This window comes from Magallana gigas, chromosome 10, assembly GCF_963853765.1.
Source record: "Magallana gigas chromosome 10, xbMagGiga1.1, whole genome shotgun sequence".
Taxonomy (NCBI): Eukaryota; Metazoa; Mollusca; class Bivalvia; order Ostreida; family Ostreidae; genus Magallana; species Magallana gigas.
Window position 1 is genome coordinate 9,327,190 of NC_088862.1, and position 18,830 is coordinate 9,346,019.

The 18,830-nt window shown below is 32.7% G+C and overlaps 1 protein-coding gene across 8 annotated transcripts; it reads right to left on the reverse strand.

The window, feature by feature from the left end:
• Nucleotides 1–2,731: 2,731 nt before the first annotated feature.
• On the reverse strand, nucleotides 2,732–14,776 carry LOC105329354 (uncharacterized). 8 transcript variants are annotated; one of them, XM_066073664.1, is made up of 9 exons: nucleotides 14,672–14,776; nucleotides 11,675–11,750; nucleotides 10,652–10,713; nucleotides 10,325–10,412; nucleotides 8,034–8,487; nucleotides 7,414–7,530; nucleotides 5,544–5,665; nucleotides 4,215–4,414; nucleotides 2,732–3,687 (listed from the first exon to the last, which is right to left on the reverse strand). In XM_066073664.1, the coding sequence occupies exons 5-9, from the start codon at nucleotides 8,418–8,420 to the stop codon at nucleotides 2,837–2,839; spliced, it is 1,677 nt and encodes a 558-aa protein (XP_065929736.1). In that variant the 5' UTR covers nucleotides 8,421–8,487; nucleotides 10,325–10,412; nucleotides 10,652–10,713; nucleotides 11,675–11,750; nucleotides 14,672–14,776; the 3' UTR covers nucleotides 2,732–2,836. The 8 variants fall into 8 exon arrangements, with proteins under 8 accessions (XP_065929736.1, XP_065929733.1, XP_065929735.1 ...); XM_066073661.1 differs by having other exon boundaries at nucleotides 6,352–7,530; XM_066073663.1 differs by having other exon boundaries at nucleotides 7,414–7,536.
• Between the last annotated feature and the right edge of the window lie 4,054 nt (nucleotides 14,777–18,830).

Genomic DNA, 18,830 nt, shown 5'->3' on the forward strand with positions numbered 1-18,830 from the left:
TGAAAGCAATTCTAATTTTAAACATTACACAAAATGATTCATAAGAGGTTTTCTCGAAACTCTGGTCGGAAAAGTCCGAGAAACCATATTATTAAAATGTGCGTAATTCAAATAGAAATTATAAACTACCTGCCAAGCAAAATCACATATCGTTGATTTTAAGATAAATAATAATTGATGAAATCGACTCGCGACAGTACTTTAGTACTTTGATTTGAATTTGTAAGAACATCTAGGGAAATTTCATTAAAACCATTCTTTAGTTCATTTCTTTCTGTCTCTCTCTGGATTGGGATGAATAATTCCAGTATACAGTAGCAAAAAAAATCGACGATCTCTAATACGGTTTCATTTCAACGTTTCAACGAAAAGACTTACTGTTTTTTCGCTGTTTTTTTTATATTATTATTAAGGTTTTCCATTTCAATCGGAATACCTTATTGTTTTCGTAATGTTTCTTTTTATCATGTTTTCTACAACTTTTTTTCACAAGAATTATCGAAAACCAATAGCACCGATTCCGGTTATTTTTTCGCAGATGAATGCAAGTGATAATAATTTAAAAATTATTTTGCATTTTTGAAATATTCACTTCTGGTATCGTTTGATTGGCAATTTTGTGATTTTTCACAACCAAAGCTGATCTCAGAACCTATCAGAGATATTGTTATGAAGTTTTCAGGATAACTTTTATGTACTTAAAAATATTACAGGCTTAACGTTATCTTTGGGAAAATATGAAACTCAAAATAGTAAGCCAAATTCAAGGGTATGTTTCTTAAACAATTTAATGTGCTCCTATATATAAGGATGGCTGCTATCAATTGAACATCGTTTTTAGGTAATTTGAACACACAATTCTAAAAAAAATTGTTTTCTGATTTTTTTCATGATCACAATTTTGGGCAAAAGTTGTTCTCCCGTTTTTTATCTCTGCAATGCTTTAGTAGGGCTTTTATAATTAATCAACCAAAATTTAGGCGGCAGTCTTTGAGTTTTAAGCGAGAACAAAGCTCACAACTCTCTTTTGTGTAAACAAAGGAATATTAATGCCGAGCATTTCATGATTAAAACTTTATCATTATTTAATTTGAAATAAAAATAGCTAACACCTGCCAATGATAACTTTGTAAGATTGTAAACTATCTAAGCATTGAATCATTATATCGTGAATGATATTGCCCCATAACTACAACGGTGATTGCTAACACATTGAGTAAATTAATGCTGAAATGATGCAGTCGACGAGTACTGACTGTAATTGTTATTATGTATTTTATATGGGTGAGAAAAGGGATTCTGTTGATGTTCTTGGGGGAGAATTTCTCAAAGATCGGCGAATTGAGGTCTCCAAGTTTGAACATTCTTCTACTCTCTCTCTAACAGCAACTGCAAGTCCGTCAAAAAGGAACAAATCCTGAAACAATCATGTTTCTGTGATAATCACATAGTACAAAATGACAGTCCTGACAGACTAAACATCAAAATTTATGTTAAATGTGTAAAAAAAAAAAATAATTCTGACATTAGTGACTATTTTCAAGGGGAAAATGCACATTGAATTGTGATATTTTGCGAAGGCATTAAAGACTACGATGTTGTCCACACGATGTTCAGAAGGAAATGTGATGCTTCTTTAGTACAAATGTTCCACAGAAAATCCGCAGAGCACATCAAGGAAACATTTGCATTGATATGGAGTCAGTACATGTAGATGGCAAAATAAGAGTCCTTATAAATTCAAATGCAATGCTGCAGGAATGGGCGTAAAATTTAAAGGCCTGCATAATGTTCTTCCCTATAGACCTCCAAGTGACCTTAGCACACTAGTACAGCAAATAGACAGGGCGGGAAGAGATGGTGAATTCTCTGTTGAAATATTATTGTACAAAAATCATAATGGACATTTTAAAAAAAAGACAACAGCGTTCTTATATTGGTTAAATCAGAGGATCAGTACCGAAGAAACAATTTTTGTCAAGCATATAACGCTCATTCATAGATTTTGAACACTTGCATGAATGTTGTGATTTTTGTTAAATACCTGCAAATGTTTAGACTGTCCTCGGCTATCTCTTCCTGTATTTATTACAATTGAGCCACAGGAAGAGGACACGTTATGTGACTGATGAAAATAAGATTACTCTGAAACATTAGCTTTACAAAGAATTTACCTTAGTTAATTGTCAACAATTGCAAAGTGTAGAAACTATTGAGTGCATTACTGACAATTGTAACAGAATATTTACAACAAGGAATGTAATGGGATATAGAACAATCTGGCTTCTCGACACTGCTGATCAAGTGATTACGGTTTTTAATGATGTATTCGATGTTATCATGATACATTAATCATCAGACCCTGAAACCGACTTCAAGTAATGTATTAAGTTGTGTATATTCATTAAAATTTAATAAAAGATGATTTGATAATAAGATTATTAAAGATTATTTTGATAAAAGATAACTAAATTTCACAGATTTAATCTTATGTTTTGTAAATTATCAATCACACTTAACTAGCCTACCTAATGCAAGTAGAATTTGTTACATAATGTAAATTAGAGATAAAACATAAATAGTTCAGAAATATTTTCTGCAGAAATTATTCTAGTGATAATATGATTTACTTGAAAAAACTTTTCTCAAAAATGGATTTTTCAAAGTTAAATCGCTGTGCAAACTTTCTAAAATTCTACTAAAAATACATAAAAAGAACTATAACAAGTCAGAAACTAGCTTTAATTTATTGCTCTTTATGTTGATACGTTTAATGAATTCTCAGTTCATATCAATTGATTACCCACATTTACAATTTATAACTAATAAATAACTTTTACATCATTTCATACGATGCTCTCTTCTTTTGTTTACTTATCCAAATGTACAGTTTATGTAAGTTTACCTTTTCAAAAACATCTTTCATGTTTTTGAAATTTTTAAACTGTCGCCCTTGAATGTTTTTAAAGATATTCCCTGCCATCAACTCCGTCAGCATTAAATTTATGTCAGAAGATTTACGAGCCTTGGTTCTTGATTTACCAAAGGGTTTTATCGAAACCTGATGTCTATTACTCTCTCTCAGCTCATCTTGAATTTGACATGATAATGCTGTATTCTTGGCACTATCAAAGGTAAAGTTTGAATCCTGCTCTTTTATTTTCTTCTTTACTAGCTGAACACAAATGTCCACCAAGGTGTCATTTGGAATGTTTCCATCAATAGTTCCATTAAGATTTGCTGTTGTATTCCATTTGTATTCAAATGCTTGCTTAGGTGTTAAGATGGCCTGCTCATATGCCATCATTCTCCACAGCCAAAGCTGATACTTGGTATGTCCGGCAACATTTGCATACAGCATTTCAAATTTTGCGTTCAAAAATATTCGATTTCCGTCGCCCATTTCATAAGCATCACATGTATCCCTTAAGATAAGAGCAGCTTTCATAAACGACGACCGCCATACTGCAACCTTGTCCTCCTTTTTTGGTTCTTTTGGTGCTGCAGTAGGGAAATGCCAATTGTGTTCTTTCTCTAGATGGCGTTTAAAGTGTCCAATTTTGTTGTATTTTTTCTGACATGTGCATATATACTGATTGATGACGGCATCAAACATGCTATGTAACATATCAGTTTGTGAATCTAGCTTAGCAGCTTCTTCAACCAAATCTTGAAGATGGGTTGTTCCTGGGAGTAAAAAAATTAAAAAGTTTAATCAAAACAAAAATAAATGTTAACCAAACATAATCATGATTATTATAATGCCTGAAACGTATCCATACATGTATGTGTCTCTTAGACAAAGTCTTTATCAAAGTAAAACAAAAATATATTATTGAATAATCCTTGATTTGTATGGTTATATGGTAATGTTTTTGATTTAAATTGTAGTGGTGATATTAATTTCTTCTTTTATTATGGTGATTATCATGAAGTAAGTCAGAATTACAAAAAACCAAAAGACTGAAATGTAAATTATGAACAATTAGCTAGTAAATCATGTGCTTTATTCATCACAAAAAGCATATGTTAGTCATATATTGGTTTTCCTTGCTTATTAGAATGTCATATTCATTAAAAGAAAAGGGAATCACACTTTTACATGTACAGTGTACAAGTTTCAATGGGGTTACATTTTAAGCAATATAATTATGATCATGCAGTTACTATGTATTCCACCGATATCAAAATTCATTTAATAAAAACAAGTTAACCTTGCAAGTTGATATGTTTGTTGATCACTGTTTCAGCCAGATTTCTAAGCCATGATAGCTGCTTCTTATTTGAATACATTGGTAAAATGCTTGGGTTCCACTGTTGAGGAGATCCATTTAGGTCATTCAGTCCCATAACATCCATTGTGGCCCCAAGTATAAATGCATCCAAAGCATCCTCCACAAAAGCGTAATGAGCTCTATGAAAAATTATTTGGATTTTATAGATGTATAACTGCATGAATAAGATATAATTTCCAGTATACATGTACCCCCCCCCCCCCCGAAAAAAATGCACACACAAAACCAAAAAAAAATCCCAAAACTGCAGAAAACAATTATCTGCGTTTATCTTCTTAAGTTGATAAAATTAGAACAATTAACATACTGTAAAACGAGAAAATTTGGCGCAAACGTATTTTAGCGCAAACGCAAGTGCCAGTACATAAGCGCAATTATATTTTAGCGCATGCATCTTTTCTTTAAAAAGAATACAAAAAATGCTGTTGTTTGATAAACGATTACGCCCAAAATTAAGTTCTGTGTTCACTAAAGCACGTGAACACAACGACTTTGATTTCTATCTCGCATGCACGGTAAACTGTCGTTGAGAACAATACACTTACTTTTATGTAAATCGTCAGTAGATAGATATGAAAACTTCATTTATTGGCGATGATGTGTAATTTTTGTTGGTAAACAAATTTGAGTTATCGGACTTTGAATTTAACATGTTGACTTGGATAACACTGAAAGAGTCCCGAAACTAAAAGTGAAAATCGAATGCTACATTTACCATGAGTTTCGATCACCATGAGAGAATCTTTTTCACAGTAATTTTACATTAAAAAAGAACACAAAAAAATAGGTATCGTCTTGTTATCTTTATATCATCTAATCAGAGATCAAAGAAATTATGATCAATCATGTATTGTCAGCGTTAACGATCGCCACGCTTAATCACATTTTCACCTCGAGGCGCTAAATGGAAGTGGCTTGGGGAGAAGCCCAATGTTCAAGGTGCTAATAAGAGATATTAAAAAGCAATTAAAACTGAATTAATGAATCCATGTTTAGGCGCTTATACCCGATAACCCATACCGTTTACCTGTGTAATTGTTTAAACAAAGAGAACCGACAGCATCTGATATTTAAATGAACACTTCTATATAGCCTTAAAATGGACTGACGTTATTGTTTTGCAACTTGAAGAAATTTAATACATATGGGAAATTGTTGGCGCACTATAAATTTTAGCGCTCATAGACAGTTGCGCCAAAGGCGCTAAAATTTGTAGTGCGCCATATTTTCTCGTTTTACAGTATGTACCTGTATGCTCTAACAACTTCATCTTTTCCAGTAACATCTTCTCTGTGAATGACATTTCGAAGGTGATAGAGAGTTCCTTGTTCAAATGAGGAGGAGGGTTTGTAAAACTCTTGGTATATAAACTAGTCAAGAAAATACAAGAGCAATTATTAAAACATTATAAGGTTACTTAAAATAAATTGCAATAATATTAAATAATACCCTTGATATACATGTTCTGATATAAAATCATGCTTGTAAAAAAAAAAAAATAAAATGAGTTTTTGAGAACATCCATTATCTCTATCATAAATTTCGCTGTAAATATTGCGTTAAGACGTTAAAACAGTATGATCAAATATTAAACGTAATGCATCATATTTTACTTTTTTATGATTGATGTACCAAAGAAAAAATAAACAGTTAATTCTTTTACAGTAAAATTGACATTTTAAACCTTACAAATATGTTTCGTTTCAACTGCTAGCTAGTAAAATTTAATCTCTGAACAATATGCAATCTTGAATTTCATGCAAACTGAACTGAAGCACCAAAGGCATTGCATAACACTGGGGTGAATTGTATATAATGCAATAATATAACTTAAAGTGCAGTGTTTGAAGAAAAAGTGGTGGCTTAACTACCATCATCCCGCAGCATCTGTTTTCAAAACGAAATCAGCATTTTGACTGTGGAATCACTTATATTTGTGGGGGACATTTTTTTTTTAATTCGTCGTATTTTTTTAATATTAAACTTAAGACTCCTACTATCTTGTGTAAAAATGAATATTAAAATCATTTTTCAAGGATATAAGGATTGGGGATACCAGCAAAAAGTTCATCATTCTGTGAAGGCCTTCTGGTCTATGAATTAATCCTCCCAGTTTGTAAAAATCGGTGTCACAGTTCTGCATATCGAGTTGTGCTGTGTATGCTCGCTCATTGGTAAGCACATCCCCACCAAATACTTTCCTTTCTGTTTTCCCCCAAAGATTTTGTGTTATATACTTCTGATGTATGTGCTCCAATATGCTTATTGTGTCGTCATGAAAATTTTGATTTTTGTCCAGCAAATCAAGTATAACATGAGTTGACCTCTTGGAGGTTTCCTCCATGAAAGGATGTTCGATGTGTTTTGGAACGCAATGAGCAAAAGACTTTAAGCATTTTACATGTCTTGTGATAACCTTCAATATATGATGGTTCATGTTTCTTTCCAAAATATTGATGTCTTGGGCATTGGGTAAAAATGAATGATTTGGTAGTGATAGAATGTCGTGCTTGGGTTTAACATCAAACATAGTTGAATCTAGCACTCTTCGTTGCAAACCAACTAAGATAAACCATTGATACATTTTTCTTTGTTTTTCTTTTGTCATCGAAGAGGTCGATTTAAGAAAGTCCAAATTATCACCAATTATATCGAACGGAGGCTGAATTTCTGACTCTTTTAACTGACTTTCAATTTGAGAAATGTACTTCTTCCCATAGAGCACTGTGGACTTGTCATTTGACTGGGCAACACCACGATTTGGATCTACCTCAAAGTTTGAGCACTTAGACACAGCAAGACATTGTGCCAACCAAACTTTAGTGAATATATTAGGTGGCGGAAGGTGGCAAGCTTGTGGGACTGTAGATCTACATAAATAATTGCATGAATCTTTTGTGTAGCATGACATAGTTGACGTAACAGTGGCTGTGTCACTGACGTAGGCAGTTGAAAAGTTCATGTCAAAGTATAAGTGCATTATCACACTAGAACATATACATTGCAATTGACGGGAGACTGCAAAATAATTGGAACTATCAGTCGCTTCTTTTTCATGGAGTGCAAATACCATTTCTTTGTGTTTCTTCTTGTTAAACTGAAGAATCGATTGATGCACCTGACATAGAAGTGTGTTCTCAGTCTTCTTCTTCTGAATGTCAATCAGTGAAACCTGCTTCTTGTGAGTAGCTGAACAACCCACAGAAAATCCAAGGCATCTCAGCAAATCTATTGTCTGAGTCTGATATGAAATGAAATGTATATCATGTATTAAATACTTATTTGCAATAATATTAATTAATACATCTAATCTAAATGCAATTTGATAAGGTAAACAATGACAGGCACGGTGTTTTTGTTTAAAATTACCTTGGGTACATTAAATTTTTTATACTTAGGCTGTTCAGAGTTTAATCTTATACATGTATGTTTAACTACTTTCAAAATATAAAACCTACGAGGAAGGATGATATAATTTAAACAAACAAAATTAATTTGAGTATTCAAATGTATACTAGCTGTTTTGATGATCATTCCAGCGAGTAATGCATATCCTAAATAAAATGTATGTGTCCTGAATATGATTTGTTTTTATGCAGGGAGCATTAATTTTTTGTTGAAAAACAAATGGAAATGATTGTAGTTAAAATATGGGTTTGTTTAGGGTTCGATTTTTTAAAGTATTTAACCTATGAATGCAGGTGATACTAATAAGAATAATTCAATAAATGCACATACTTCATCAGTGGCTCTACCATAGTCCAATAGCTGGCCTACAACATGGCGAATAAGTGATATATTGTGGTTTCTGTGGTGCAAAATGACTGCTGCTGAAGACACCAAACCTACAGGCTTGGTGGTGTTCATAGTATCCTTCAGCATCTGGGAGAAGACCGGTGCCTTCTCTTTTAGTTCATTTGCAATTTTTAAAAAATCAGTCGAATGTATATCCTCAGTGGTACTGCCCCTCAGAATTAAAGGATTGTTTTTACTACAAAGAAGTTTACATTCTTCTTTCACGCACTTTGAAAGAACTTTCACTGCCTTCTCTCTAAAGTTTTTAACATTCATCAGTTTATTCAGAATTACTTCTGGTTTTTTGCCTCTGACAATTCCCACCATCATACTATACAACCCCTTCTGTCTTTATTTTAGTCCGAACTTTCCTGTCATTTTGTCCTTTGTATGATACCTATAAATTAACATAAATATACCAATTAAAATACATATTGTTTAATATAATTAAAATTTGCGATCCTTAAACTATACCTACTTATAGCTGATACATTTAAATCATCTATAAGCGTACCTTTGCTTTCATTCCTCCAATACTGTTCGAATCCCAAGAATATGCACCTTTGATTTTTCGTGGGGTTGGAGTGTGGAGAATTGTCATTTTGGTGGGGGTTATACATTTTGTTGGGGTGGCAATATTTTCGTTGGTACATGTAACTACACGCAAGGAAATTCCAGGTGAAGCCTGTGTTGATACTGACGTATCTACTGCCCTCGACGATGGTTTTGTTACAGTATTTTTGTAACGTAATTCTTGTAATATGAAGGCTAATACGTTTGATTTATTTTTTTAAATTCAAAGTCAATTTTATCTAAGTTCGTTGAAACATACAAGAGTTGTCCCAAAATAGCGTAGACAGAACACATAACTTAAAATCTGACCACTGCAATTTCATTACACTACTATGTTTTGTTCCATGACCATTTGGCAAAAAATACTCAAAATTTCAAATATTTGCTTCATTTATTTCTTGAGAAAATGAATAATTAGTAACGACAAGTTTTGCCAGGCGGCGCAATGTGCAACGTAGAAAATATTCAGTCTTTACGTTGTATCTAAATCTTCCACATCGTTTTTAATAACATTTACGTTTTATTTCCGAAAATCTCTTCGAAAAATAATATTTTCTTAGAACATATGTTCTGAATGTACATTCAATATACATTTCTAGTTTTGTTTTCTTAATTGTTTCTGTGTACAAACTATCCCCTGTCTTACTTGTTGTCTAACGTCCGTCTTACCAAATTGCGTCATTCAACATTTTGTCGTCCAGTTTTATCGGTCCGGATATCTTTTTTCACCTATTGTCATCATTCTTATCCGAATATTTTCAATGTTGCTAAACTTATAATTCATAAAATGCATTTCTAAGCAATTTTGTTAATTCTATTTACTTTAATAGGCGCAAAGGATTTGTTTCAAGGTTTTTATAAAATGTTATCAGTTACCAGTGCGCCACCTTAAACGCCGACGTCGTCTTTTTACTACAACTGAACGATTCAACTTGTCATAAAAGGCGCTATAGAATCTTTAAAACTTTCGTTACAGCCAAAACATTTATAATATAATTATGAACAAGTTTAAAAGTTTTTTTTCATTTGAATTTTTTTATTCGAAAAGTGCTTTTCCTTGCAATTTTCATTTAATTATTTAAATTTTAACCTTTTGCTTCTGACATTTCGCCGCATGTCTTATTTCTAATCCTACCTTTTATTTTACTAATTTAATCTTAAACAGTATTTGAATTCAAAACATATTTTTAATGCAAATTACTTAAACCCTTTGTGGCACAAGTTTCATCTTCCTGTGTCTTTAATTAACTGAATAACGTCACTTGTGTATGCTATTTTGGGACAACCCTCGTATATAACACAAATATAGTGAATATCTGTCATTTGGACGGGGCTGTAATTCAGAACTTCTGTCAGTTGTTTCAAAACTTTGAATACGTATGAGAAAATCAATTGCGGGTATTTTAGAGGAAACAGACCCCAACACATTTGGCACATGCCTCCAATTATGGAGGCAGCCATTTTTTTTGGCACGACGTATTTGATTATGAGAGCCATCTTTTCATTTAATTAAAGCTTTACCCTTGGAACCAATGAAAATAAGCAACAGTTTTTGTCGCTAAATCTGTCAAAAGTTTGTGAGGAGAGGTGTGGATTAGAAACTCTTGACTTGGGAAGATGTCTCATATATGTATCTAAGGAAATGAAAAATAAATATATACCAAATGAACCAGAAGCGTTCTGGTACGAAATGACACCATTTGCCCACAAGGTACTTCTTGATATATCAAAGTTCCTTGTCGCTTTGTTCTAAATATTTCAAAGAAAAAATATATGAAACTGTGGACTTAATTGTACCTAATATTTATATTTCACAAGAATAAAATAAAAGGTGACAGATGGAAAAAATATTCATGTTTTGGTTTTTTTCCAATTATGTAAAATGGAAGCAATTTTAATTAAAGACAAAAAGGGAAAATACCCAGACATGTATTATTTTAAAATTGCAACACACCTTGACTAGTAGCAAATATGTTGATCCGCCTTACCCTTTTAATCCCGACAACTGGAGGTAAAGGATGTTAAGCCTTGCTCTCATTCTTTTCTTGCTCTTTGTTAAAGTGTAACATTTTTAAACATTTTTAAACATTTTTAAACAAAGTGTAAACATTGAAACATGTATCTTGACTGTATTTTCTCTATCTTACAATCTTGTTTATAAAATATGTATTTCAAAGCACTTACACACTTAAACTCAAATAAGCCTTAACCTTGCTATTTTTTAAACTAAACCTATACAAATGTGAACAAGATATCTGTGAGCCAATGCTCACTAGTGATACCCCCGCTCTGATGTGAATATGCAAAATAAGCCAAGTCGACATTTAACAGAAAGCTGGCATCCGATTGGTACAAAAATATATCCCACGATATGGCATGCCTAAACAAATAGTGTGTTAAAATTTCAAGCATCTGCGATATATAGTTGCTGAGATAAATTCGACAGAAATTTTTGTTTCGGACGGATAGACGGACAGACAGACACACAAGGATAAAACAGTTTACCCCCTCTCCTTCGGAGCGGGGGTATAATAATATTTTGTGAAATATGTTGTGATTTCTTCTATATCTAATGTTCGCTTTTTTCCCGAGTAATATCTTTATAAAGAATCTTCATAATACGTGAAAAAAAGTCTTAAAAATCTATAAAAGACTTTTAAAAAATGGACCAACCTATACTAATCTAAATTTAATATTTTTTTTAACTAAGAACTATTATATTTTCAAAATATTTTTAATGGGAAACATTTCTTTTAACAAAAAGTTATAAAGTGATAGAGCACATCTCCGTCTCCTTTTACCTCACAACTTTAAATATAATGACCTGGATCTGAACTTGCTATGAAAATAAGATGGTCAACTTTAATGAATCATTAATTCCTAAATACATATTTTCTTTTTGTTTGCAAGCACATTTCGAAAATTGATAAATGCAACATGTCTATAAAAAGACTACGTCCTTAATCGCATATTTTTCAAGTCTAGAAACTTAATAAACTGCCATTTTTGACCTTGACATCTTTATTCCCAGACAACACGGTCTGGTCCTCGACTCTCTTCCTAGATATGGTTCAGCAAGAGCACATCCTGAAAGATTAAAAACATTATAGAATAAACCTTTCTTTTAGAAAAACGGGATGATTGAAAGAAAACTCAAGATTTTTTTCCTTTCCATTTGAAACTATAGTATACTAAACTGCCTGATTTAGTTGAATCTGACTTGTCTTGAAGCTTTAAATTGAAATAGCAAACATCTCTCATATCACTAAAACAACTTTCTCTATAGCGAAAGATCAACAAGGCAACAAATAATGAAAACAAGTGTTATATCTGGCAATACTGACTGCGCGAATATTATCTGCGAACAGCCACAATCTTTTTCTTGTGTCCAAAAATCATTTAAGGGCGACGAACCTAATTTGCTTTGCGCAGATATATCGCGCACCTAAAAGGAGTGATCGTTACGAACATCGAATTCTCAATATTACGTCACACTCACAAAACCACAATGAAAAATTGCCTATGACGCAAAGTATAACTGTTCTACGTCATCAACACACACTTTATCTAGTACAAATACTGTGGTTTCATCAATATTCGTTGAATACCAATTTTCGTGGATTTCGTTGTTAAGTTGATCAATGAAATTAAATGTTCATTGAAACGCAATTTCTATAAACATTTTGCATTGAAAGGGTCATTGGCCACGAATTTACGTATCCTTGAAACTGCAATTTTCTCTTTATCCATGAAAATTGATACCCTTGAATATTAATGAAACCACGGTAGTGGCTGAACTTGATATATGAACAGTTTCTAAGACGAAGCAAGCTACTGACAAACAAGTTGATAAAACAGGACTATCAACAGTTTCGTATGAAGTCACCTTTTCGTAAGTTCTATGGTCGATAAAACGACCTTGTCAGCAAATACAATCTTCCACTGGGTCGCATGCTGACTGACGTTTTTCATACTATTTGTTAGACCATGATTAATCACCTATTGCCTACATACTTTTCCCGATTACGACAAAGAGCACACGGCGGGTGTGACCTGTCAGCAGTGGATGCTTATTCCTCCTAGGCACCTGATCCTACCTCTATCTATTTGGAGGTCCGTGTTGCTCTGCTTTGAATTTATATTTCGTTTAATGGAATATTGAGATTGTTCACGGTTTCTTATTGTCATTTTTTCATAATATAAACATACTAAAATGCGCTTTTCAACATTATTAAACATGCACTTAAGAAAGCGTCACAGTACTGAAGTGGGTTTTTATTTATAACCATCTACATAGATAGAGTTTAAACCAGTTAACAAAGTATTTACATCCCGATCCGCGTCGATTCTCTCATTGAAAATAGAGTAAACTCATCCCTGTGCTTAAGATTTAAAGAATTTATTTCATAAAAAATGATTAGCAAACTCAAATAGTTGTTTTGTTTCATAAATCAACCACGAAATGATGTAGATAACCTTTTTCTTACAGTTTGCGCAATATTTTTTATGAAAATTTGAAAAAAAAATAACAACACACTGCACTTTGGTATGTGCCCCCGTAAAAACGAAGTCAATTACATGGTCATTTTACATGATATTATTCAAAATCATCATATAAGTATCAAATTGGTTTTAGGATAGAAAATCTATTACAGATTTTTTTAATTATTATTTTCTCTCTCACAAAAACGCTCTCTCATTGTGTTCAAATGAAAAAAAAAGTAAGACATTTTTTGAAATTTTCCATGCTAAAAATCTAGTTCGATTTTTGTTACTTGTTGATTGATTTTGATCTCGATATATCTTTTGTAACTCCATCTCATGTAAAATTTTATGAAAATCACTAATGTAGAAATGAATTGGGTCCGCCGTCTTTAAGTAAACAAATTACTGATTCAGTTATGCAAATGTTAATCATTAATTAAAATACGGTAAACAACAGTCTTCACGTGTTACATTCAGTATGATATATCATTCAAATATCGCAAGTAGTAAAGTGTTTGTTGATAAGGTCATAAATTTTATTGCCTAAAAAAATAAATGCAACGTAAAAAATTGAAAAATTTATAGAAAAAAAGCGTACTCTGGGATCATTAAAATTCGTGGGGGGGAAATTTTGTGGATTGCTTAAATTTTACAGACCCTTGATTCCTCAGTATTATCAAAATTTTCCTTGAAATTTTCGTGTTGTGTTACCTTTTTCAACGAGCTGTCCTGTTCGTCATTTGATCTTTCCCAATAACCTGCATTAAAGTTCTTATTTGTGACGTAATTGTGAATTGCACGTTAAAAGTTGCGCAACTGAAAGTCTCCGGAAAACAGAAAAGACTACGATTTTAATTCTATTCTGGCTGCTTTTTAGAACATACATTTCTTATCAATCGATTATTTTTATTTTGCAAGTTCATGATTATGCCTGAAAATTAAATTTACAGAATACATAAGCATGACCTTGATGTAAAACGCAAAATTATTTTAGATTTTAGTAAAATATTTTTTTTTTGTTAGGAGAAGGGGGTAAGTCTATATATGCATAACCGCATGCTAAATAGGACGATATGTAGGTCCACTTAATTAAAGCTAACAATAAGACTAGAGATTTTATTCCGGTATCAAAATATTACGAGAATTAAGGTTTCATTTCATTTTCAGTATAAAAAAATCGAACATTTTTTAAATGCACTTTGAAATATTCTTTTTACACATTGTACTACTTATTATATTGAGTATATATCATGATATATGTTGGTTGAAATTTAGATTTGGTAATAAATTTCTGATTTCACTTATTGTACAATAACATTACACACACCAATGTTGTAGATAAATGTTTTTACATTTTGAACCTAAACACTAGATTTCAAATGAATTTATTCAGTCATTTTCTTTATAACGTTTTATTACTATAAAAATCGTTATTCCTGCAAAAATACATATCTTTTTAAGTATTTTCTTTTTGCTACTTTAATTCTAATAAAATAAGTGCATACTGTTCATAAGTCGTTTACCTTCCTTTGCTGGTTGTCCTTTTGGTGGGGGTTTGGTCCCTTAACAGTATAAACCCTGGACTAAGATCGGTGCTAGGAGTTAAAAGTAGTGTTTTCAACTTGTGGTCTGCACAATTATACACGATAATTCTTTTGTCAATTTTATATTCCAATAAAAGTAAAACAGCCTGGTTATTTAATATCTTTAAAAGAACAAAATAGGTATCATATACATCACATTTGACATATGTAAGAAATAAAAGCTTCAATCGCGTGACAGTGAAATGATACAATGTCTTCATTTCAATTGCCTTTTAAACATCTTCAATGCTTTTAGATCACGAATAAAGATATTACGAAATTGACACTTAAAATTGCAGAATAAATTTGTAGTATTATATAATATTAACATTCCACATATTTTTTGCTTGTAAAGTGTGTTGAAAGCTACGACAGTTAAAACACTGTAACACACACACGATACTCAAAGGTTAAAACGAGTTTTATTCTGACGTCACAAACGTGGAACGCTGTAAAATGTCATAAGCGAAAATCAAAGTTCACGCTTGGAGCTGCTAAAATGGCTCTTCCATAAATATGAATTTGCCCTAAGGATTAAATTGGAATTTTAAGGTATACATCACATTTGCAGACAAGGCAGGAGGTTAAATAAATGTTAATATAAGCATTAAATCATTTTTTTTTTAAGATACAGTCTCATAACTGCAGCGATGTGTGCATACAATTTTTATAACGCACTAACGCGCGTTTCTCAATTTGTATGCACACACCGATGCAGTTCTGAGACTGTATCTTTCAATGTTTAAGTAAATCACTTTATTGACAATTTGTACATGTTTGCCTAGATGCTCCCTCGGAACAATATATGATAATAAGCATCTTGTAAAAATCATTCATTTAAGATATAACATGTAACATGTCTTAATGTCCATTAAAACATAGATGTTCAAGGCACTTAACATAAAAAAAAAGTTTTTCTGTCAGTTGCACCATGCCATGGAACATATTCTCATTCTGTTTGTAAATCCCTTAAAAATAGGAATAGAATAAGAGAGAGAAAACGCAAGGAATTTATAAGACATGAAAATAAACTTATAAAGAAGAACAATTCTTTTCAATTTTCCATAGGTAGTCTATAAAAATAGATGGCTTTACAAATCCAAGTATAGAGGACCAGTTCACGATGGAAAGAAATACAATCCATGATGATGCATATGTAAAATACGAAGTGGACTTTCACTTTCTTATGAAATTTTAATTGTTTTGACATGCACGCACCATTTTATATTAGATAGTATTTGGTTTTAAAAGAGGAAGATATATCAAAGTGTTTTTTCGATATCTTACACGCAAAGCCAACGACTTCTATGTCTCTTTGTTGCGTGCACTTATGTTTTATGTAATATATGTACTCTTGGGAATCTGTAAGTTTGAGATTGCAGGTTATGAGTGTATATTTACTCTTTTGTCAAATTAAAGGTTATTAACTTAAAATGTAATGATAAGCATCTTCATCTTTCTCGGTAAAGGCTTTTGGGCATCAATTGAACACACACACATACCATTTTACTGACCAGTTTCTAATACTGCTCGACAAAATGTCAATTAACGTTAAAAGTCCCTTCAAAATTCCATCACCGTGCAAAATACTTAATGGGATAGTCTTTAAGGTATACTTGTAAAAAATAACCCTATATTCTAGCATTTTCGTACAACATTCATTTATTTCTATACAACGCCCAAGTAGTAAAAATAAAAAAAAAATAACCAAGACAAATTCCTTACTTGCCCACTTGTTAAGTAATTAAGTAAAACACGCCATGCATTATCTCATTATCAAATCTAAATTCAACTGTAAGTTGATGTATACGTTTCAGCCTCTGTTGATCTTATAAGGTGATGAAGAAGTCTAAGCAAAAACTCCTGCTGTGTCGGTTTTTTCCAGAAGGTTTGTTTCTAAAGTTTCTGATTTGTTATTAGCCTTGATTATTAGCCAATACACTCTTTATTTTTCATTTCCATGCTTCTTAGACATTAAAGTCCGAAATCGCAATTATTCCTCCTGTATATTGGTAGCAAACTTTAATGTGTTGTGATCCCTTGTACTATTCTGTATTGCTGTATTATGTTTGATTCCAACAACAAACGGGCATTGAGAGACCTATCCATATCATTCATTGAGGATCCTCGTTCCCCCAAAAAATCACGAGAACACGACAGCACACCTACAGAGATTGAAGTATCTGTCAAATCTCCCTCCGTACCAATAATGCAGTCTACACCTACTGCAACTGCTGAGCAAGGCACACAACCAACTGCAGATCCCTATCAGCAGGCTTTCCAGCATCAATATGAGTTCAGCTCCCCCGTCACTATATCAGCCGAGGATATTCAGAAAATAGCAGAGGCTGTGAGAGTGGTCGTAAGAGAGTCTCTCCGAGAGGAAATGTCGCAAATGATAGTTGAAAACTTCAAACCATTATGAACTACGTGATGAAAACAAGCAGCTTAAAATGCAGTTGGATGAACTAGAACAATATGGGAGAAGACCTCTGATCCGAATCTCGGGCATCCTGAATCTTCAGCTGAAGACACAAAAGCCAAAATTATCGATGTTACAACCAAGGCCGTGATCGAACTCTCTCCGGACGATATTATAAACTCCCACCGAGTTGGAAAACCGCAAAATGGGCCCCAACAGATTATTGCGAGACTGAAATCTGTCGACACGAAATTCGGAATCCTAAAGGATATGAAAAAACTGCGTTCCCAAAACGACACGAAGAACGTCAGGATCAACGAAGACCTAACCAAATTCCGAGACAGACTGATGTATTTATGCAGACAACTGTGTCGTCGCGGTCGACTTAGTAAGGTGTGGTCATCAAACGGTAAAATGTCGGTCAAAGACATAAATGGCAAAGTATATCACATTCGCGAGGAATCAGAACTGGTTCAATTCGGCCACGACATTAGGGACGATGACTGATGGACTACAGTAATGTACCGTACGATTTTTTTCACTCTTCTTGTGAAAGTGAACTCAGTGTTATTACCTTATAAAACTACTTCTAAATAAACTAGACACCATACATGTTTAAGTATACAATGCACCATTCCATTGATGTTAAAATATTTTTGTCACTATAATTCATCAACAACAAAAAACCTCAGCAATGTTATATAAATCTAACTATTATCCATCATAACTTCTCTCTTCATCTTCACACAAATTAACTCATTTTATGCAACTTCTCTGTCTGCATACATTTTGTATATATTTTTTGTTATTTCTCATTTACCAATTACGGTTTTGTACTTCTCCAAATGGGGAGTGTTCCAAACGTAGTTGTTTCGTTTCCACTACCTTGGTTTTTTTTGTATTCCATATTTACCTTCACATGTGTAAGATTTATTTTTGTTTTGTTGTATTTTTTTCTGAGACTTTACTTGAACAATGTGTTACCATTTGTCATAGTACATGTTCTGAAACTTCGATGTTTAATTTCTTAGCAAAATTTTTCTATCCGGCGCTATTTTTCTATTTGGCACTTTTTTTCTATAAGGCATTATTATTTTCTACCGATTGCAGCCGTTTATGTTACCCGGTATTTTTCAAATTCAACTCCATTGAGCAATACCCTGCTGCAATCGGCTCTTTTCATTTTCCCATGCAGGTGTTTGTCAAAGACCGCCACTTTTCTTTTTAAGTTCTCGAAAATGTATTCAGTATTCAAACCATGTGTCATCACTATCACAAACGCTGCAATACGTATCGGGGATAACGCAGTCTTAATCAATTTTTACCTACTATTTATTTTGATAATATCTGGCAATATTGAGGTAAACCCTGGACCAATGACTGACAATGTCCATGACATAGTTCACCTAAATATTAGAAGTATCAGACATAAAATTGCTCATCTTAATACTTTAGTTGATTATTTCGACATTTTATGCTTTACCACCGAAACTCATCTCGACGACACTGTGTCGAACGATTGTCTTTCACTTGACGGTTTCGATACTATTTATAGAAAGGACAGAAATTGTTACGGAGGTGGGGTTATGATATATGTTTCAAACATCATTCAGTTACATAGGCGCTCAGAACACGAACCAGTCTGAATAGAATGTTTGTGGAGAGAAATCGTTAACC

Coding starts and splice junctions, on each gene's coding strand:
- LOC105329354 (XM_034453143.2), bottom strand. CDS start 8,420: ATGATGGTGGGAATTGTCAGAGGCAAAAAACCAGAAGTAATTCTGAAT. Junction 4,415..5,543: donor GAAGTTGTTAGAGCATACAG/GTACATACTGTA, acceptor AATTTTTCATAG/AGCTCATTACGCTTTTGTGG. Junction 3,688..4,214: donor CAAACATATCAACTTGCAAG/GTTAACTTGTTT, acceptor TTTTACTCCCAG/GAACAACCCATCTTCAAGAT.